Source organism: Callithrix jacchus, chromosome 12, assembly GCF_049354715.1.
Source record: "Callithrix jacchus isolate 240 chromosome 12, calJac240_pri, whole genome shotgun sequence".
Classification (NCBI taxonomy): domain Eukaryota; kingdom Metazoa; phylum Chordata; class Mammalia; order Primates; family Cebidae; genus Callithrix; species Callithrix jacchus.
Window position 1 is genome coordinate 22,172,327 of NC_133513.1, and position 22,155 is coordinate 22,194,481.

Sequence of the window (22,155 nt, forward strand, 5' to 3'; positions counted from 1 at the left end):
GTGCTAGGATTACAGGCATGAGCCACCATGCCAGCCGCCATGACCTATTTATGATAGAAGACAGACATAGGCTACTTTTTGATCAAGCCCTTGTTTGAAGAATGGTTGAGAGAATTTTCTGTTAAGTCGGGGCATAGGTTCAAGTATCTTAAGGTAAGTGCCACAAACCTTGGCTTCTAATCCCACTAAGTAGTCGTGCAGCTCTGGAAGGTCAATTCACTGCCCATCCTCAATGCTGTCAGTTCTCAGATGGCGACGTCTGTCTTTTTTTGTTGTTCTTGAGATAAGATCTTACTCTGTAGCTAAGGCTGGAGTGCATTGGTGTAATCTTGACTCACTGTAACCTCTGCCTCTAGGGTTCAAGCAATTCTCCCACCTCAGCCTCCTGAGTGGCTGGGATTACAGGCATGCACCACCACACCCGGCTAATTTTTGTATTTTTAGTGGAGATAAGGTTTTGCCATGTTGGCCTCAAGTGAACTACCCACCTTGGCCTCTTGAAGTGCTAGGATTATAGGCATGAGCCACCATGCCTGGCCCTGTCTGTTATTCTGAAGTCTCAAAGTAGTTGTAATGCTCAAATGTAACCATGTACTTCAAAGTGCTTTGTGAAATATACAACATCATATCAGTGCTAATAGAAGAAGTAGATTTTCTTCTGTTTGAATGTAGGTCAAGTCTTTACAAGGACTACTTCCTCTCTGGCACAAGAATCATTTCCAAACGGGTTTCCTCTAGGTTCACCAATTCTATCATTCAACACATATTTATTCCACACCTACAACACGCCAGAAATAATTGAGCAAAAATATGATGGAGGTTAAGAAGATAGCCATGTGGATATCAAAAGGAAGGGCATTCTGTGTAGAGGGAACAGCCAGTTCAAAGGCTCTGGGCTGGGAGTGCGGCTTATGATTATTTAACAGATAGCTAGGAGACCAACGTGGCCAGAGTACGGGGAATGCGGGAAAAATGGTAAGAGATGAGGTAAAAACATATTGCGTCTTTTTGTTTGTTGGTTGGTTTTTGAGACTGGGTCTTGCTCTCTCTCACACAGGCTGGAGTGCAGTGGTGCAATCTGGACTCACTGCAGCCTCCACCTCCTGGGCTCAAGACCCTCCCACCTTAGCCTCCTCAGTAGCTAGCTAGGACCATAGGTGAATGCCACTACCCCCGGCTATTTTGAAATACTTTTTTTTTGTAGAGATGGGATTTCACCATGTTGCCCAGGCTGGTCTCAAACTCGGCTGGTCTTGAACTCCTGGACTCAAGTGATCCACCCACCTCAGCCTCCCAAAGTATTGGGATTACAGGCATGAGCCACCACACCTGGCCACTTTTTTGATGTTGTTTTTTTAGACAACACAGAGTCTTACTTAGCTACTCGGGAGGCTGAGTCAGGAGGATCACGTGAGTCCAAGAGTTCAAAGCTGCGGTGAGCTATGGATTGCAGTGGCATGATCTTAGTAGTTCACTACAGCCTCAAACTCCTGGGCTCAAGCAATCCTCTCACATCAGCCTCCTGAGTAGCTAGGACTACACAGGTGTGCCACTACACCTGGCTAAGTATTTTAGTTTTATTTTTGTAGAGACAGGATCTTGCTATGTTGCCCAGGCTGGGCTTAAACTCCTAAACTCAGGTGATCCTCTAGCCTTTGTCTCCCAAAGCTCTGGGATTATGGGTGTAAGCCAACACACCTGCCCATATGTTGGGTCTTATAAGGCTTTGACTGTGAGTGAGATGGAGAATATTTGGAAAACAATAATAATTCCTGTATTCAGCCATGTATCAGAAAGACTTGCTTCATCACTTATCAGCTATGTGATGCTGGGAAAGTAGCCTACCCTCCCTTCCCTCCTTCCTTCCTCCCTCCCTTCCTTCCTTCCTCCCTCCCTCCCTTCCTTCCTTCCTCCCTACCTCCCTTCCTTCCTTCCACTCCCTCCTTTCCCTCCCTCCCTCCCTCCCTTCCTTCTTTTTTTTTTTTTAACAGAGTTTGTTGCCCAGGCTGGAGTGCAGTGGCATGATCTCAGCTCACTGCAACCTCCGCCTCCCAGGTTCAAGCAATTCCCCTGCTTCAGCCTCCCAAGTCTGGCATTACAGATGTGCAACACCCATGCCCAGCTAAATCTTTTTGTATTTTTAGTAGACATGGCATTTCACCACATTGGTCAGGCTGGTTTCGAACTTCTGACCTCAGGTGATCCACCTACTTTGGCTTCCCAAAGCGTGGGGATTACAGGCATGAGCCACTGCGCCCGGCCTTGCCTACCCTTTCTGAGCCTTACTTTTCTCCTCTGTAAGATGGGCATGAGCATGCTCATTCAGTAGCACTAGTTCCCTCCCTTTCCTCTTTCCTCTCGTTCTTTATACCTTGATCCCTTGGGCAATGGCAGCAGCAACATTGGCTTCTTTTTCATCTGCCTGCACCAGAAGTTTCTTTGCATCAGCTTCTCTCGTCTCAGCTTCGATTTTCACCATCATCTTGGCAGTTTCCTTGGAGGTGAGGATGAGTTGAGGCTGAAGGGCAGTCAGTTCCTTTTGCATGATGGCTACCTAGCAAGGAGAGAGGTGGGAGGAATCCAAGGCCAGTGCTTAACATGGCAGAGTAGACAAGAGTTTTAATGATTCTCCAACCAATGACATATGCAGAAAATATGTACTAATGATTTTAACATGGTCCTAGGTACATATGTGTTGCCTAGTGATTATCTCATTGGTTTTCGTTTTCTTTTCCTTTTTGTTTTTTTTTTGAGATGGGGTTTCACCATGTTGGCCAGGCTGGTTTCGAACTCCTGACCTCAGGTGATCCGCCCACCTCAACCTCCCAAAATGCCAGGATTACAGGCATAAGCCACTGTGCCCAGCCCATCTCATTGTTTTTTTTCAACACAGTTATTGAGTTACACTCTGTGTTGTGGTTATCAAGCATTGTGCTAGGCACTAGACATATAATTGTAAACTAAAAACTTGTTAAAAAACAGTTTTCTCCTTCACTGAGTCTATATTCTAGTGTTGGGGTAATGAGAAAGAGAGCAAAAGCAAGTTAAGAAATTTTTTTTAACTACTTTTTTTTTGGCCCAGCAATTTGAGAGGTGGAGGTGGGAGAATCACTTAAGTGCAGAAGTTCAAGACAAGCTTCGGGAACATAGTGAGACCTGGTCTCTATAATTTTTTTTAAGTTAAAATAATTTTTTTTTTCTTATTTTGAGATGGAGTCCCTCTCTGTTGCCCAGGCTGGAGTGCAGTGGTGCAATCTCGGCTTACTGCAACCTCCGCCTCCAGGGTTCAAGCGACTCTCCCTCCTCAGCCTCCCAAGTAGCTGGGACTACAGGCACCCACCACCATGCCTGGCTAATTTTTGTAGTTTTGGTAGAGACAGGGTTTTGCCATGTTGGCCAGGCTGGTCTTGAACTCCTAACCTCAGGTGATCCACCTGCTTTGGCCTCCCAAAGTGATGGGATTACAGGTGTGAGCCATTGTGCTCAGCCAAAATAATTTTTTAAAGCTACATTTTTTTTTAAAGGCTGTGAAGAAAAAACAGACAGCGGAGATAGAAAGCTATCTCAGGCTATTTCCAGGCTACTTTTCCCAATAGTACTGTGGACTAAATGTTTGTGTCCTCCTCAGAATTATATGTTGAAGCCTAATCCCCAATTTGATGGTAATTATAGGTGAGGCCTTTGGAGGTAATTAGGGAAGAAGAGGTCATAAGGGTGAGGCCTTCATGATGAGGTAAATGCCCTTATATAATAGAAAGAGGAAGCCAGATGGGATCTGTCTCTTCCCACTATGTGAGGACACAGCAAGAAGGCAGCTGTCTGCAAACCAGGAAGAGAGGCCCCACCAAACACTGGATCTGCTAGTGCCTTGATCTTGAACTTCCCAGCCTTCAGAACTGTGAGAAACAAGTAAATAATTGTTGTTGAAGCCACCCAGTTTAGGATATTTTGCTATGGCAGCCCAAAGCTGACTGAGACAAATAGTCTGATTCTCTATAAAACCTTCGTGCCTGGTGTTTTTCTGGTTTCTGAACTCCTCTAATAATGGGAAGCTCACCACTTCTCATGAGAGCTGGGCCATTTTTTAGACAATTAAACCCATTAGGCCAGACTCAGTGGCTCATGCCTATAATCCTAGAACTTTAGGAGGCTGAGGTAGGCCAATCACTTGAGGTCAGGAGACTGTGACCAGCCTGGCCAACATTGTGAAACTTTGTCTCTTCTAAAAATACAAAAATTAGTCAGGCATGGTGGCAGGCGCCCGTAATCCCAGCTACTCAGGAGGCTGAGACAGGAGATTTGCTTGAACCTGGGAGGCAGAAGTTATAGTGAGTCGAGATTTCATCACTGCAGTCCAGCTTGGGCAACCTTGTGAGACTCTGTCTTAAAAAAAAAAAAAAAAAAAAAAAAAAAAAAAGAAGCTTTACATTTTCGAGACACAGAGCTAAAATTTACCCCTTGATATTTTCACTCACTGGTCCTGATTCTGCCTTTTAAGGCAGCTCAGACAAATAGGGTTGGGTTTCATGTATTGGGAGAGAGTTTTCATGACGTTGAACCCACTGCCTCCAATGAGCCTGTGTGAGACCAGAAGCACGGCAGGCTATCCTGGGTAGGAGATAGATTTTGGAGTCATAAAGATCTAAGTTTCCATTCTGGCCTGACCACTCGCCAGACTGTGTGATCATGGGCAAGTCACCTGGCCTCTCTGTGTCCTGGTTTCTTTGTGTATCACGTGGAGATAATAACAATATTTTGTTCACACACAGCACTAGGCATGCAGTGGGACTCCAAAAAATGTTAACTGGTACAATGATTTTCTTTTCTGGTCTAGACCGTCTTGGGTCCGTTTGCTGCTCCTCAGACATGACTGACCTCACCCTTGTCTGGACAGACTTCAGTTTCAACGTCTCTAAAAACCAACTACCCCCAGGGGACTCACATCCTGAGGGACAGAGCAACAGAGGCCATTTCCAGTGTTCTCTCCCATCCCTGTGTTGCAGTGTTTGTGGGTTTGCTGTGCGCAGAGCTAAGCTCTGTAAATCAGTCAATGGCCTCAGTTCTTTATTGGGGTGGAAAATCCATCTCCTAGAATGGCTTTCATTTTAGATAATTTTTCAGGTGGCTCTAAGAACAAATTAATAAATAACTCATGTGCCAGGCATTTTGCTAAGGGCTGCACTGTGTCAGCTGACTTCATCTTCATAACAGCCCTCTGCAGTGAAAACTGCCACCACGTTTTTTTTCTTCTTCTTTTTTAAAGAGACAAGGTGGCCGGGCATGGTGACTCATGCCTGTAATCCCAGCACTTTGGGAGGCTGAGGTGGGAAGATCACTTGAGGTCAAAAGTTCAAAACCAGCCTGGCCAACATAGCAAAACCTATCTGTACTAAAAATACAAAATTTAGCTGGGTGTGGTGGTATACACCTGTAGTACCAGCTACTTGGGAGGCTGAGACAGGAGGATTGCTTGAACCCAGGAGTGGAGGTTGCAGTGAGCCGAAATCATGCCACTGTACTGTAGCCTGGGTAACAGAGCAAGACTTCATCTCAAAGAAGGAGGCTGAGGCAGGAGAATTGCCTGAACCCAGGAGGCGGAGGTTGCGGTGAGCCGAGATTGCGCCATTGCACTCCAGCCTGGGTAACAAGAGCGAAAATCCGTCTCAAAAAAAAATAATAATAAAATAAATAATTATAATAAAATAAAGAGACAAGGTCTTACTCTTACCCAGACTGGAGTACAGTGGCATGATCATAGTTCACTGCAGGCTCGAACTCCTGAGCTCAAATGATCCTCTCACCTCAGTCTCCCAAGTAGCTGGGACTACAAGCACACACAACTACACTTGGCTAATTTTATTTTTATTTTTTTTGTAGAGATGGGGTCTTGCTATCTTTCCCAGTATGGTCTCAAGCAATCTCCTGGCCTCAAGTAATCCTCCCACTTTGGCCTCCCAAATGCTGGATTACAGGTGTGAGCCACTGCACTGAGCCTTCACCTTTTTATAGAAGAGGAATCTGAGGCTCAAAGAAGTGAAATAACATGCTCCTGGCTCTACAGCTGATATGCTGTAGAGATAAATTTGAACCCAGATCTGACTCCACAAAGATATCTTGAACCACTCACTGCCTTATCCTGTTCAGTTCCCCACAAGATGAGATAAGTGAAGGACTCACCTTGAGTATAAAACTTAAGGAGGCATTTAAAAAAATAAGTACTCAATATAAATGATACATTATTGCAATAGGTTAAGAAATAGAAATTAATGCAAAAAAACCCCATGATGAACAAAATATCAAAATCTTAAAGACGGGATCCCACAGGGCAGGGATTACAGTGATATAGGTAAGGTACGTTCTGCAAATACAGGGTCACATGCTGCTTTACTTGGTGTCCTCTTAATTCTGCACCTGAACACGTGCCTCAACACATCTACCACCTCCAGGCCTCTTTGTCTCTGTTCTGTCTTGGCAGCGCTCACCTGTGAAGCTGCAAAGTCAAGTTTCTGCAAGCCTGTCAGGTAGCGGTTCCTCATCATGTCCACCTCTTGCCTCTTGCCATTCAGGAGTGTCTTGAAGGTTAGAATCAATTCGAGGTAGGATGTGGGGGTAACATAGTTGTGTCTTCGAAGTTTGTCATAATAATCGAGTGACAGTTTCTTGACGCTTTCTTGGAAATATTTGCACATGGAGACGACCCTGCGGAGGACACCAAGGCGGTTAGGCAGGACCCAACATCCCCCAGGGACATCCAGCACAGCTTTGGTTACAGACATGAGGGTGTGAGAAGGCATATACACTGACTATGACCCACTACAATCCAAACTCTCTGAAGACATGTCAACAGAGCTGAGGCAGAGAAGGACGAGGCAGGTGCACAGATTCATACTCTTACACAAATGATTTCATTTCATTTATTTATTTATTTTTTGAGAAAGTGTCTCTCTCTCTCTCTGTCACCCAGGCTGGAGTGCAGTGATGAGATTTCAGCTCACTGCAACCTCTGCCTTCCAGGCTCAAGTGATTCTTCTGCCTCAGTCTCCCAAGTAGGTGGGATTACAGGTGTGTGCCACCATGCCTGGCTAATTTTTTTATTTTTAGTAGAGACCAGGTGCCTGTAATCCCAGCTGCTTGGGGGAGGCTGAGGCTTGAAAATCACTTGAACCTGGGAGGTGGAGGTTGCCCCACTGAACTCCAGCCTGGGGGTAGAGCAAGACTCCATCTCAAAAACAAACAAATGAACAAACAAACAAAAATCCATTTTTTTGTGGTCTCAACAGCAATATTCTTCCTGTTGAGAATGCATATTCTAGGACTACTGAAATAGTTATATCATTATATCCAGGTTCTCATTGCTAGGACAATAGTGCATATCTCCAGGACAATTCTGAACAATAAAATGTTCTCCTCATCCTCCCCCTCCTCCTCCTCCTCCCCCCCCCTTCCTCCTCCTTCTTCTTCTCCTTCTTCTTCTTTGAGACTCAGTTTTGCTCTTGTTGCCCAGTGCAATGACACAATCTTGGCTCACCCCAAACTCCGCCTCCCAAGTTGAAGCGATTCTCCTGCCTCAGCTTCCCAAGTAGCTGGAATTACAGGCATGCACCTCCATGCCCAACTAATTTTGTATTTTTGGTAGAGACAGGGTTTCTCCATGTTGGAGAAGCTGGTTTCGAACTCCCGATCCCAGGTGATCCACCTGCCTTGGCCTCCCAAATGCTGAGATCACAGGCATGAGCTGCTGCGCCCAGACAAAATTTTCTTCTTTTTTAGAAAAGATGCTTTATTAAATATTCAACTAACTGATTCAATTTAAAAGTATAAGACATTTTCTATACACAAATTGAGAAATCTTCAAAACAACAACAAAAATAGGGCCAGCACCTGGACTTCCAATTTGGAATACCTGGAGTCCTAAAATGCAGTCAACACTTACTCTAGCCGGATGTTGTCATCAAGCTCCACATCCTCTAGAAATTTGTTAGCCACCAACTCTAGGGCATCTGTGGGCCAGGACTGGAACCAATCAATCGTACAGCAATTGATCAGCGAAGGGAACATCCGCAGGCGGTTCCTGAAGGCGTCTCCAATTGGACTCATGGCTAATGAAAAGGAGATTTTGTTCATTTTCTTCCTCCAAGGTAGGTAGGTATTTCCAAGGAGGGATTCTGGTGGGGTAAGTCGGGGCATGCTTTCCCTTGGTGCTCTAGGGATGTGACCGTGAATGCCCATAATGAGTGCCTGGGAAGTGCAGGCTAATTAGTGGGATATTTTCACTTAACTTTGTGATGTGCTATCAGCCCATTACAACAGCCTTTAAAAAAAATTTTGTTTTTAATTGAAACAGATTCTTGCCCTGTCACCCAGGCTGGAGTGCAGTCGTGGAATCTTGGCTGACTGCAACCTCTGCCTTCTGGGTCCAATATATTCTCCTGCCTCAGCTTCCCAAGTAGCTGGGCTACAGGCTCCCACCACCACATCCAGCTAATTTTTGTATTTTTGGTAGAGATGGGGTTTCACCATGTTGGCCACACTGGTCTCAAACTCCTGACCTCAAGTGATCTGCCTGCCTTGCCCTCCCAAAGTTCTTGAATTACAGGCGTGAGCTACCGCGCCCGAGTCTATTACCTTCTAACTGGTCTCCCGTATGCACTATTGTCCCTTCTGCATCCTTTGGGTCATGTAGCCAGAGTGGCTGGAGCCCTTCAACCCACTTGCTGTATTTGTGCTAACATACGGGAGCCATACACTGCTACTTATAGAAGTTGCTGTGAGGTCATCTGCTTGTTTCTGATCCCATCTCCAGCCAATCACAAATTTTGGGTTCCATGCCTAAAATTCCATTCATTGTTTATTTAGACTCACTGTGGCAGAAGGGAGTATGATGTCTAGGTGGAAGTGAAAGGTCAGGCTGGGTAAAGAACAGAGAAAAGGCCTGGCATAGTGGCTCATGCCTGTAATCCCAACACTTTGGGAGGCTGAGGCAGGAGGATCACTTGAGCCCAGGAGTTCAAGACCAGCCTGGGGAACAAAGTGAATCCCCTACCCCCATCTCCACGAAAATGGAAAAAATGAGCTAGGCATGGTGGTGTGTGGCTGTAGTCCCAGGTACCCAGAAGGCTAAGGTGAGGGGATCGCTTGAGCCCAAGAAGTTGAGGCTGCAGTGAGCTAGAACCACATCACTGAATTCCAGCCTCTGTGACAGAATAAGGCTCTATCTCAAAAATAAAACAAAAATAAAGAGAAAGTGGGGATGGCTTGAAAAGATGAACGTGGAGAGGATACAGAGGACAGTCTGGCAGGTGGCCTTATGAGACCCCAGGTTAGGAATTTTGGTCCTTATCCTAATGGAAAGAAATTTAATTGTTTTAATGTGTGTGTATGTGTATGTGCACATGCGTGCATGCATGTATGTGTGTGTGTGTGTGTGTGTATGCATGTGTGAACACAATGATAATATTTGCAGTATATGAAAAAATTCAGCCTGGCTTTATGGAGTAGATAAGAATAAAGATAGAATAATTAAAAAGTTGCAGAGGTGAGGCCTGGGTAAGAGGATGGCCACTTAGCTAATGTGAAGGTGATGGAGACAGAGGAGAGAGGAGATATGAGAGACAGCTAGAGGTAAAATAGGCAGGACTTGGTAAAGAAAGGGAAGTACTAAACACAATTCCTACGTTTCTAGATAGACTGGGAACGTCATTCACAAAGAGAACCCCAGATGCTGTTCTGTGCAAGGGTAATTCTCAGAGGAGAATTCAGGCAATTGAAGAGAGGAGGACAGGTTTGAAATAGTTGTTCAGGGTCCAGTGCAGTGGCTCATGCCTGTAATCACAGCACTTTGGGAGGCCAAAGCAGGCAGATCACTTGAGGCCAGGAGTTTGAGACGAGCCTGGCCAACACGCTGAAACCCTATCTCTACTAAAAATACAAAAATTAGCAGGCATGTGGCAGGCACCTGTAATCACAGCTACTAGGGAGGCTAAGGCACCAGAATCACTTGCAACTGGGAGGCAGAGGTTGCAGTGAGCTGAGATCTCACCACTGCACACCAGCCTGGGCGACAGAGCAAGACTGTCTCAAAAAAAAAAAAAAAAAAAAAAAAAAGGCTGTTTAGAAGAGTGGAAAAAGTTGCCAGAGGAACTGCAGGCCCTTACCCCGAGCTGGTGCATTGGCTGGATCAACCCTGGGACCACTGTAAGGGACTGAGCTGTTCAGGGCACTCAGAAGACACCAAAACACCCAGAGGAACAAGGGCAAAGGGAGTTTTCTTCTTCTTACCAAGGACAATGTGAAGGTTCTTTTTCACCCTCTCAATAAAGAAGTTGTACATAGAAAGAGGAGTGATTTCAACCTTCTCTCCTTGGCTCCTGACTGCCACCTGCATCTTCTCCACGATGTCAGCCTTCTCGTCCGCAGGGAAGATGTTAGGCACATCGCCCGTGTTCAGAAGCATGTTGATGTCCTCCACAAATGACTCGTCCTTGATCTGGTTGTCAGCAAAGAGGAACACGGTGCTCTTTGTGGCCACACCAACCTGCAGCAAGATCTTCTTAAGGTCTTCTCGCCAGTCATTTCCTGTGTAGTTCTTGGTGATCTCGATCTGGTATAGCTCGTATGAGTTCATGAATGTGGACAGTTTGGTGGCACTTTGCCGCCCACTGCCCCCTATGCCCACCAGGAGCAGGTGGCCTTTGTCCTGCTTCAGGACCCGGCAGATCCTGGAGATGTGCTCAATGGCAAACCTGAACATGACCAAGGACATGGGAGCCTTGCTGACGTTGTTGAATTCTTCCAGATACTGCTCCATGACCACGGTCAGCTGTTTCAGGTCAGTGATCTCATCGTAGATTTTTTTGTCACTTTCTGGTTTGAAATAATCTCCAAAGAAGAGGCTTCGAATGTTATCATCGACAATCTTTCCAGTGGGTGACAAGTGGATAAGCACCTGCAAGAACAATACATCTCGGCTGGGCATTCAGAGAATGGCCCAACCAGGCTGGTAGGGAGAGTATGGAGGGAGGGGGTGGGAGACGTGCTCATTTCCTCTGAGCACATACTTCAAGGTCATGGTTCATGGTTCATCAGTCTTTATTTTTGTTTTTGTTTTGAGACAGAGTCTCGCTCTGTTGTCCAGGCTGGAGTGAAATGGTGCAATCTCGCTCACTCCAACCTCCACCTCCCAGGTTCAACTGATTCTCCTGCCACAGCCTCCCAAGTAGCTAGGACTACAGGCACCTCCATCATACCCGGCTAATTTTTGTATTTTTGTAGAGACGGGTTTCACCATGTTGGCCAGACTGATCTTGAACTCCTGACCTCAGGTGATACACCCACCTTGGCCTCTCAAAGTGCTGGGATTACAAGTGTGAGCCACCATACCCGGCTTAAGTCTTTTCATTTTTAAAACATAGTATGTGGATTTCATGCTTGTAAAGACTGTAATGAAAGAACATTGCTGGGCACAGTGGTTCATGCCTGTAGTCCCAGCGCTTTGGGAGGCCAAGGCAGAAGGATTATTCGAGCCAAGGACTTTAAGACCAGCCTGGGCAACATAGTGAGACTCAGTCTCTACAATAAAATATAAAAAAATGGCTGGGCATTGTGGTATACACCTGTAATCTCAGCTACTCAGGAGGCTGAGGTGGAGGACTGCTTGAGCCCAGGAGTCTGAGGCTGCAGTAAGCTATGATCACACCATTGCACTCCAGCCTGGGTGATACAGTGAGGTCCTACCTCTAAAATTAAATAAACTTTTTTAAAAGGAAGGACATTAGAGTATAAATGCTTGAATCAGTCTGTTTACCAAGTGATTAAAACATTGGTGGTCAGTTTGTAAGGTCCCCAGAAAAGACAGTTGAAGGAAACCATCATTTTTTATGTGCTTGATCCTCCACCAAACAGAAGTATAGACACTACCCCTGGTCCCCACTCTGTGCTCAGAGTAGGAATGTTTTAGATGCTTCCTCTTCCTATGTTGGAACCTGGTGATGCTTTTGCACTTGGCCTCTGAATGCAAGATGAAACACTTGAAATTTTTCTAGTGTCCTAAAGAAATCACAGTTTCTTAGCAATGTAAGTATAACCAGATGATGCAAATGCAGATGTTTAAAACAACTTTTCTTATATGAAAATGGAAAAGAGAAAATATTGACACATGAAAGACTATAACAATTTTCCACTTGGGCTTTATTAGAGCCTCAGTCAAATCATGACAATGTGGAAACTGGGTGAAATGGCTCACACCTATAATCCCAGCACTTTGGGAGGCCAGGGTGGGCAGATCATCTAAGGTCAGGAGTTCCAGACCAGCCTGGCCAACATGGGGAACCCCGTCTCTACTAAAAATTCAAAAAAAAAAAAAAAAAGAAAGAAAAGAAAAGCACTGGTCATGGTGTTGCATGCCTGTAATTCCAGCTACTCCAGAGGCTGAGGCAGGAGAATTGCTTGAACCTGGAAGATGGAGGTTGCAGTGAGCTGAGATTGCGCCACTGTACTCCAGCCTGGGCAACAGTGAGACTGTCTCAAAAATAATAATCATAATCATAATAACAACAATGTACAGTTCATTTCTCAACTCACCAATTAATCGATCCTAAAAATGCATTTTAAATTAATTATAAACAAAAAATGTTATATATGATTGGATTCAAACTTATATGTTACTACTGAAGAGAAGCAAAATTGGACCAAGTGAAATATCACCAAATCAAAAGAGCAGTTGACTCAATATTGTTTCCTGAGATTCAGAGTGCAGAGCTGGGGGTCTCCAGTAGGAAGGTAACCTGAAATCTGAAGGTAACATGGTTAAACACTCGGAATGATTTCTGAGGCCAAATGATCACAGCATCTGGTTTACCTTCTCTATGGTCTGCTTGAAGCAATTGGAGGTGGTTTCCTTCACCATGTTGAAGAAGACCTGTCTGTCCTCCTTGTCAATCAGACGGTCATAGAAGACCCGATAAACCTCATGGATCCAAAGCCGGATACATTTTTCTACATCCTAAAAATGCAGAGATAATGATTCAAATGAATGGAAGACGGTGCCTGAGGTGGTAGTTCTCAAGTCCTGGAGTTGATGTGAGGATTGAACTAGATAATGTTTACAAAATGCTTAGTATGACGCCTAGCATAGATGAAGTGCCTAATAAAAGTTAGCTATTGCTATGATTACTACACATTCCATGTAGCCAAGGACATGCTGAATGATCTTGGTAGGAGAAATGATAGTGGCTGACCTGCAGGTGAGTGTGAGGGCACAGCAGGACCCCTTGAATCACTCGTGAGAAGTCCCGCAGGTTAAAGACGTAATGTGACTTGGAGGGAGTTGGCAGAAAGTTCTCCACTGCATCTCTATAAATTGTCTTAGTAGCTTGGACCAGCATCTTTCCATACCTTGGGAGGAAGGGGATGGCACAGTCAAGGAGGGGCCAGAAACTGAGAACGCCCAGCCCAATATCCAAGAAGACACGGGAACCTCTTACCTTAAGAATATCACATCAAACCCTTTCCCGAAGTGCCAGTCAACAATGGAACTGAAAATCTTTGTTAAAATGTCATCCTCAAAGGCATTGATGGAAATGATATTCAGATGGCGAGTGAATCGTCCTGGAAAACACAACACACGAGTGAATCTTCCTGAAAAACACATATTCTCACACTGTGACCCTACGATGCAGGAGAGTTGGATTTTCCTTCTGTCTTCATGTTCTAGAGCTCTGCCGTGCAATATGGCAGCCTCTAGTCACCTGCAGCAATTTAAACTTCAATTAATTAATATTAAAAAACATTAATTAAAAATGGTCTTCTTTAGTCTCACCACACTTCAAGTGCCCAAGAGCCACATGTGGCTAGTGGCTACTGTATTGCTCAGCACAGTATAGAACATCTCCATACTGCAGAAGATCTACTGACAGTGCTAGTTTAGTGCTCAATATTTATTATATTATATTATACTGTGTTATTTTTTTAGATTTCTGTTGCCCAGGCTGGGGTGCAATGGTGCAATCTCAGCTCACTACAACCTCTGCCTCCCGGGTTCAAGTGATTGTCCAGCCTCAGCCTCCCGAGTAGCTGAGACTACAGGTGCGTGCCACCATGCCCGTCTAATTTTGCTATTTTGCCATGTTGCCCAGGCTGGTCTCCAACTCCTGACCTCAGGTGATCTGCCTATCTTGGCCTCCCAAAGTGCTGGGATTACAGGTGTGAGACACCACACTCGGCCTCAAGATTGTTTTTAAAAGTTAAAGGAAATACATGATCATTTTAAAGAGCCAGACGATTCAGGAATACTTTTGTAGAAAGTGAATATCTCCTTATTTCACTTACCTTATACAAGCCTAATCCATTCTCCCCTGCCCAAGATAACTACTATAAATTTGGTATTCTTATATCATCTATGTGTCTATGTATTTATCTATGTATCTGTCTAGCTATCTAAATATCTTTGTATCTGTGTATCTAATCTATCATTGTTAGATATCTGTTTATATATGTATTTATTTCTATCTATATATACCAGCTTTATTGATATCCCAATAACTCAGATACTATACAGTTCACCCATTTAAACTATAATTATTCAATGATTTTTAATATATTGAGGGTTGTACAACCATTATCACAATTTTAGAACATTTTAATCACTCTAAAAAGAAATTGTACTGATTAGCAGTCACTCCCCATTTTCTCATTGGTTCTCAGCCACTAATAATCTACTTTCTGTCTCTATAGGTTTACCTGTATCTCTTTAAAACATTATTTTGTTACAGATAAAAAATAGATACAGAAAACCACACAAAACAAATGTATAGTTTAGCGAATCATTATAAGGTTAACAGTCTTAGCATCTACCATCAAGATTCAGAAATAGAATTTTGCCAGCCCCCCACATTCCTTTCTTATGTGTCTTATCCGTTGAAGATCTGGGCTGTTTGACCTGTAGAGTTTTCAGTCAGGATTTTGTTGATTACATACTTACTGGCGCAGTTTATCATGTTCCTCTGTCCTCTGTATTTCCTTCAAATTTGTAGCTGGATCCAGAGACTTGTTGGGATTCAGATTCCATCCCTTTGCCCAGACCAAAGGCGGTGGTATGTTCTTTCATCAGACAGTACTTGATAATGTTTCTCCTTTTGTAATGTTGGTAGCTACTGATGCTCAACGGCTAGATCCATTTCACTGGGGTTAGCCAAATGGCAGTATTCGGAGTCACTTCTTTTTTATCTATCAGTTTCAATATTTTCATGAGAGACACTTCCCTTCATCAACCACTATTTGGTTATATAGTGGTACTTTTCATATAAGAAAGTCAGGATAATTGCCTGATTCTTTCCCATTTACTTACCAGTTTCTAAGATAATGAGTTGGTTCCTTATAATTCTCTGATGGTGACCAACTATTATTATTGTTATAGATTCATGGATTAAAACATATTTGGAGAAATTTCAATCCATTCAAATCACTGCCATTGTTGAAGCTTAAATTGTCTCATCTTTGGCCAGTGAAAACCTCTTTAGGTTGACAACCAAGTCCTTTTGATGTGACTCTGGTAATCTTCGATAGCTTTCTCATTATCTGGTATATCAAGAATTTACAGGCTTATTTCATATATTTCTTACCCCAGCAGACATGCAATCAGCCACTTTTTTTTTTTTTTTTTGAGATGGAGTCTTGCTCTATTGCCCAGGCTGGAGTGCAATGGCACCATCTTGGCTCACTGCAAACTCCACCTCCTGGATTCAAGCAATTCTTCTGCCTCAGCCTCCAGAGTAGACGGGACTACAGGCATGGTGCCACCACACTTGGCTAATTTTTGTATTTTTAGTAGAGACAGTGTTTCACCATATTGGCCAGCTGGTCTCGAACTCCTGACCTTGTGATCCACCTGCCTCTGCTTCCCAAAGTGCTGGGATTATAGGCGTGAGCCACCGTGCCTGGCACAGACATTTTATTATTTTTTTTACGATGTCTTGGCTTCTTTCAGCAGGAAATTGGATTTCAAGACTACAGCCTGAGTGGTAGGCATGCTTATTGTTAATAAAGTGGTCATTATTTCTAGACCTTCTCAGTGGACATTAAACATTGAGTTCAAATTTAGGACTACAAAACTTCTGCCTGGGCCGGGCGCGGTGGCTCACGCCTGTAATCCCAGCACTTTGGGAGGCTGAGGCGGGTGGATCACGAGGTCAACAGATCCAGACCATCTTGGTCAACATGGTGAAACCCCGTCTCTACTAAAAATACAAAAAATTAGCTGGGCACGGTGGCGCGTGCCTGTAATCCCAGCTACTCAGGAGGCTGAGGCAGGAGAATTGCCTGAACCCAGGAGGCGGAGGTTGCGGTGAGCCGAGATCGCGCCATTGCACTCCAGCCTGGGTAACAAGAGCGAAACTCCGTCGCAAAAAAAAAAAACAAAAACAAAAACTTCTGCCTAACTTCTTTTTTTAAGTTTTTGTTGATGTTGTTTATTTGTTGAGACAGAGTCTCACCCTGTCACCCAGGCTGGAGTGTAGTGGCGTGATCTCAGTTCACTGCAACATTTACCCCCCAGATTCAAGCAGTTCTCATGTTTCAGCCTCCCGAGTAGCTAGGACTACAGGAGTATGCCACCATACTGGGTTAAGTTTTGTATTTTTAGTAGAGAAGGGGTTTCACCATGTTGGCCAGGCTGGTCTCAAACTCCTGGCCTCAAGCGATCCACCCTTCCGGCCTCCCGAAGTGCTGGGTTTACATGTGTGGGTCACTGCCCCTGGCCATAACTTCTTATTTATTACATCTTGATCTCCTTTTTCCACGCTGAGACTCTTGATTCTCAAAAACACAATGGATAAGAGAAAGAGAAAATTCTACATTTTCAATGGTTCTATATCTACATCATCGAATAATATAGTCTTTACATGATATAATTTCTCCATTTAGCATTTGTTCAACAAATAAGCATATATTTAATGCTTACTACTAGTTATATCAGTCTCTCCATAGTCATTTTGATGATCTGAAATCCATTTTCTAGGAGACGCCTGAGAAATGGCTTATAAAAATAATAGTCTCTGAGTTCTTGCCTGTTGATAATAATTTTCCTTTAATACTTGAAGATTAATTTTTCTGGCTATAAAATCCTCAGCTCTCATTTTATTTCCTTAAGTGTCTTAAATATGTTATTCCATTTTCTTCTGGTATTAAGCATTGCTATTGAAAACGCTTAAAGTTTATCTAACTTTATTTCCCTTATAAGTTGTGTGCTATTTTGTCTAGACACCCATAATATTTTTTTCTTTTTTTAAAGTTTGAGACAGGGTCTTGCTCTGTTGCCCTGGCTGCAGTGCAGTAGTGTAATCATAGCTTACTATAGCCTTGACTCCCTGCCTCAAGTGATCCTCCCACCTCAGCCTCCTGAGTAGCGGGGACTACAGGTGCATGCCACCACACCTGGCTAATTTCTTTTTCTTGAAAGCCCCACTATTTTATGCTGTTTATTGGTGTATGCCTTGGTAGTGATCATTTTGAGTCAATATTCTTAGGTATACAATGTGCTCTTCCAGCATGTAATTCTCAAAATGATTTTTTTCTTGAGTTTTTTTTATTGCATTATATATACATATATATTGTATTATTTCTTCCGTTTCTTTACTTTGATTTTTGTTCTTCAGACACTTCTATTAGTTATATGTTGGATTTTCTTTGTAAGTTCAATATTTGTTATTTTCTTTCAAATCCTTTTAATCCTTTTCTTCATTTCTTTTTTTTAAAATGGCCTGGTGCAGTGGCTCATGCCTGTAATCCCAGTACTTTGGGAGGCTGAGGCAGGTGGATTACCTGAGGTCCAGAGTTCCAGACCAGCCTGGCCAACAGGATGAAACTCTGTCTTTATGAAAAATACAAAAAATTAGCTGGGGATGGTGGCAGGTGCCTGTAATCCCAGCTGCTTAGGGGACTCAGGCAGGAGAATCACTTGAACCCGGGAGATGGAGTTTGCAGTGAGCCAAGATCACACTGTTTCACTCCAGCCTGGGAGATAAGAGCAAGACTCCACCTCAAAAAATAAATAAAATAAAGTTTTTATTGTGATATATATAACATAAAATTGGTCATTTTAACTTTTTTTTTTTTGAGACTGAGTCTCACACTGTCGCCCGGGTTGGAGTGCAATGGCGCGATCTCACCTCACTGCAACCTCCGCCTCCCAGGTTCAAGCAATTCTCCTGCCTCAGCCTCCCAAGTAGCTGAGATTACAGGCGCCTACCACTATACCCAGGTAATTTTTTTGTATTTTTAGTAGAGACAGGGTTTCACTATGTTGGCCAGGCTGGTCTCAAACTCCTGACCTCGTGATCTGCCTGCCTTAGACGCCCAAAGTGCTGGGATTACAGGCGTGAGTCACTGCGCCTGGCCTTTTCTTTCTTTTTTTTTGAGACAGAGTCTCATTCCGTCACCCAGACTGGATTGAAATGGTGCAATCTTGGCTCACTGCATCCTCTGCCTCCCAGGTGCAAGCAATTCTTGCACTGGATAGCTGGGATAACAGGTGTGAGCCACCATGCCTGGCAAATTTTTGTATTTTTAGCCAAGATGGGGTTTCACCATGTTGGCCAGGCCGGTCTCAAACTCTTGGTTTCAAGAGATCTGCCCTCTCTAGCCTCCCAAAGTGTTGAGATTACAGGCATGAGCCACCATGCCCAGACTCTCTTGGTTTCTTATATGTTCAAAAATATAGTGACTTGCTTTCGGAAAATTTCTGCGTTTGTTTCCCTCCCTCTCTCTTTTATTTGGACCTTCTCTTTCTTTTGTTTCTATTCATCTTAACCTTCTCAATTCTGACTCAGCTGACAGCAGTTTCTCTTCATTATAGGGTCTTGCCTTGGAATGGGCCACCTGACTGGTCAGTTTTGAGAATCACAGGGCCTAGCCTCCTCTTCAGAGCTCACCATGGGCTCACTGCGCTCACTAATTTCAGCAGATGAAAGCCCTGTAAACTTCAGCTTCTCCTCTCAAATGGGCTAGCACACTTCCCAGTGCATACCGGTTGACTACTTTTGGGTTCTTCCTTCCAGGTCTGTGAGATGGTCCATTCCTCCCCGCTGCAGTCTCCCGCACAGGTGCAGGTAACTTCGGGACTTGCAGCTGTCAGTGGTTTGCTGTCACCCAATAGCACTTTGGAATTTATGGGGATGCCTTGCAAACTAGCTTTGTCTAGGTGTTGTTTATAGCTTTCTGATTTTGTTACCTAGTTGCTCTGTTTTTATGTGGGGATTTGGGAATATCTGAAAACTGTGCAGCCTTTGCGGCTGCCATTTCCCTGAAATTCTTTCCACATTTTTTTAAATTACATATATATCATATGTTAAAAATGATATAGATAATATAATATATATGTAGCTAGCATGTGTATATATCACCTACACACACACATGTAGATTTTTCTCTACATTAAATTAATGTTGATCTGGAACTGTTGGTAGCTATGTGAACTTAATCTTTTGATGATAGGGATAATAATAGTAGTTAATGATTATTAATGCCTACTTTCAGTTACCCAAACCCAGGACTGTGTCAGCTGTCAAACCATGCTCTCAGTCACCATCCTTTTTTTTTTTGAGACAGAGTCTCACTCTGTTGCCCAGGCTGGAGTGCAATGGTGCGATCTCACTGTAACCTCTGCCTCTCAGGTTTAAGTGATTCTCCTGCCTCAGCCTCCCAAGTAGCTGGGACTACAGGTGCAAGCCACCAAGCCCAGCTAATTTTTGTATTTTTAGTGGAGATGGGGTTTTGCTGTGTTGGCCAGGCTGGTTTCAAACTCCTGGTCTCAAGCGATCTACCCACCTGGGCCTCCCAAAGTGCTGAGATTATAGGCATGAGCCACTGCATCCGGTTGGTATAAAGATTCTTAACCAATGATGTATATCAGACTAGAAATACAAATCTATAGGACTGGATGGATCAAGTTGCACGTAAAGCAGTTTATCTATTGATTCATTTATTTGCTATTTTTATTATCAATTTTGCTTAGGGCACTTTGGGTTAGGCATTCTGTCTCTGGCAACCTAAAGAATTATAATGAATACAATGGATGACTGCCATGCACCCCTAGTTGAGGCTTTCAGAACAAGCCTCCCTGCCAGAACACATGCTGGCCACACTGAACTCTCCTTTTCATATGAGACTCTGTTCCTCTAGGGCATAGCCAAAGACTCCTCACATCTTCTCGTCATCTTCCCCTCCTATTTCACACAATTTCCAACGTGAAGCCTGGAGCCTAAACACAACTTCTCCTCCATGCTCCTGCCACATGGTTTGGCAGGACAGATTGCCGCACACAGACCCTCCTTCCATAAAGGTGGCCCAGCTCTGCTGGGGATGGAGGAAAAGAGGAATGAGTTCTTTCCTTGACATACCAGTAATGTCATTCCTTCCTCCTCCGGGAGGCCCCATGGCTGTCACCAGCAGCATGTCCACGATGTCCATCCTGTTTGTGTCTTTCTTGTCAAACCAGTACCCGTGGTTAATCCACTGTCTCAGGAGCTCGATGGGGGGCTGGGCCCCATACACCTCTTTGGCTGGCATGTTGAGGTCATCTGGGGAAAGAAGGCACAGACACAGCCATTGTAAGCTCATGGCATCCTCTGCTCTCACAGGAGGTAACAGATGGCAATTCCCCTGGAGGGGAATCTGTGCCCACGTTTCCATTCCCCATTCCACTTAGGACTTAGTCAGTGGATGCCCTGACCAGATGGGAAGGGGTTTTCCTGGGTTCTGGGCTCTCCTGCCTCACTGAGATCTCTGTTCACTGTGACTATAAGAGTGCATAGGCTGACATTAACAAACTGGCTTGGCCAGGCACGGTGGCTCATGCCTATAATCCCAGCACTGTAGGAGGCCAAGGCAGGCAGATCGCTTGAGCTCAGGAGTTCGAGACCAGCCTGGGTCACATGGCAAAACCCTATATCTACAAAAAAAAAAAAAGGCATCGTGCCTGTGGTCCCAAACTCAGGAGGCTAAGGTGGGAGGATTGTTTGAGCCTGGGAGGCAAAGCTTGCAGTGAGCCAAGATCGTGCCACTGAACTCCAGCCTGGGCAACAAAGTGAGACCCTGCCACAAAAAGAAAACAGATATTTAAGTTTTTCTCATTTTTCTCAAGTAAAATAGATTGTCTACTATGTGTTAGACATTTTGTTAATTGCTCCCCCATATGATGGCAACAGTCAACCTCCCACAAACTCCCAGCCAATAAATATTAAATTTGACCAGCAGGTAATAGTTGAACTTCAATGGGAGCAACAAATGATGAGACCCTAGGCTTTGAGCTGGGTATTTTTGTTTGTTTTGTTTTGTTTTCGTTTTTGAGACAGAGTCTTGCTCTGTCACCCAGGCTGGAGTGCAGTGGTGTGATCTTAGCTCACTACAACCTCCATCTCCCAGGTTCAAGTGATTTTCCTGCCTCAGCCTCCCGCATAGCTGGGATTACAGGCATGTGCCACCACGCCCAGCGAATTTTTCTATTTTTAGTAGAGACAGGGTTTCACCATGTTGGCCAGGCTGTTCTCAAACTCCTGAACTCAAATAATCCACCCACCTTGGCCTCCCAAAATTCTGGGATTACAGGCGTGAGCCACTGTGCCCACCCTGAGCTAGGGTTTTTGATGAGAAAGCCAAAATGGCAAGAATATATTAAGAGTTCCCCAAGGGCAGGGACTGCATTTTCCCCAATAGCATATTACTCAGTTCTGGCACATTGGAGGCACTCAATAAAATGGGGGCTCTTTTAGTTTTTCTTCAACAAACATTGTTTGAATGCCCAGTTTGTGTAGGATAACATTTTAGGAGCTTTGTATACATTCTCTCATCTGATCCAATAATAACTTCATAAGGAAGATAGTATTTATATTAAAGGTGAGAAACTGAGGGTAAGGGACATTAAGTCACAATATACCTAGGGTTAAAAAGTAAGCTTTGAGGTTGGACATGGTGGCTCATGCCTGCAATCCCAGCACTTTGGGAGGCCAAGGTGAGAGGATCACTTGAGTCCAGGAGTTCATCCAGCCTGGGTAACAAATCGAGACCCCCATCTCTACAAAGAATAGAAAAATTGGGCTGGGCATGGTGGCTCATGCCTGTAATCCAAGCACTTTGGAGGCCAAGTCCGGCAGATCACCTGAGGTT

At 44.1% G+C, this 22,155-nt stretch overlaps 1 protein-coding gene across 6 annotated transcripts in view; it reads right to left on the reverse strand.

Moving 5' to 3' along the window:
- Positions 1-22,155, reverse strand: part of DNAH3 (dynein axonemal heavy chain 3) — a 188,326-nt gene that overhangs the window by 36,390 nt on the left and 129,781 nt on the right. For all 6 annotated transcript variants that reach the window (XM_078344834.1, XM_078344833.1, XM_035267124.3 and 3 more), the window contains 8 exons: positions 20,391-20,570; positions 13,482-13,605; positions 13,236-13,392; positions 12,857-13,000; positions 10,279-10,945; positions 7,934-8,099; positions 6,483-6,699; positions 2,372-2,554 (listed from right to left, as the gene is read on the reverse strand). In XM_078344834.1, coding sequence (XP_078200960.1) covers positions 2,372-2,554; positions 6,483-6,699; positions 7,934-8,099; positions 10,279-10,945; positions 12,857-13,000; positions 13,236-13,392; positions 13,482-13,605; positions 20,391-20,570 — 1,838 coding nt within the window. The remainder of the gene's footprint in view (positions 1-2,371; positions 2,555-6,482; positions 6,700-7,933; positions 8,100-10,278; positions 10,946-12,856; positions 13,001-13,235; positions 13,393-13,481; positions 13,606-20,390; positions 20,571-22,155) is intronic.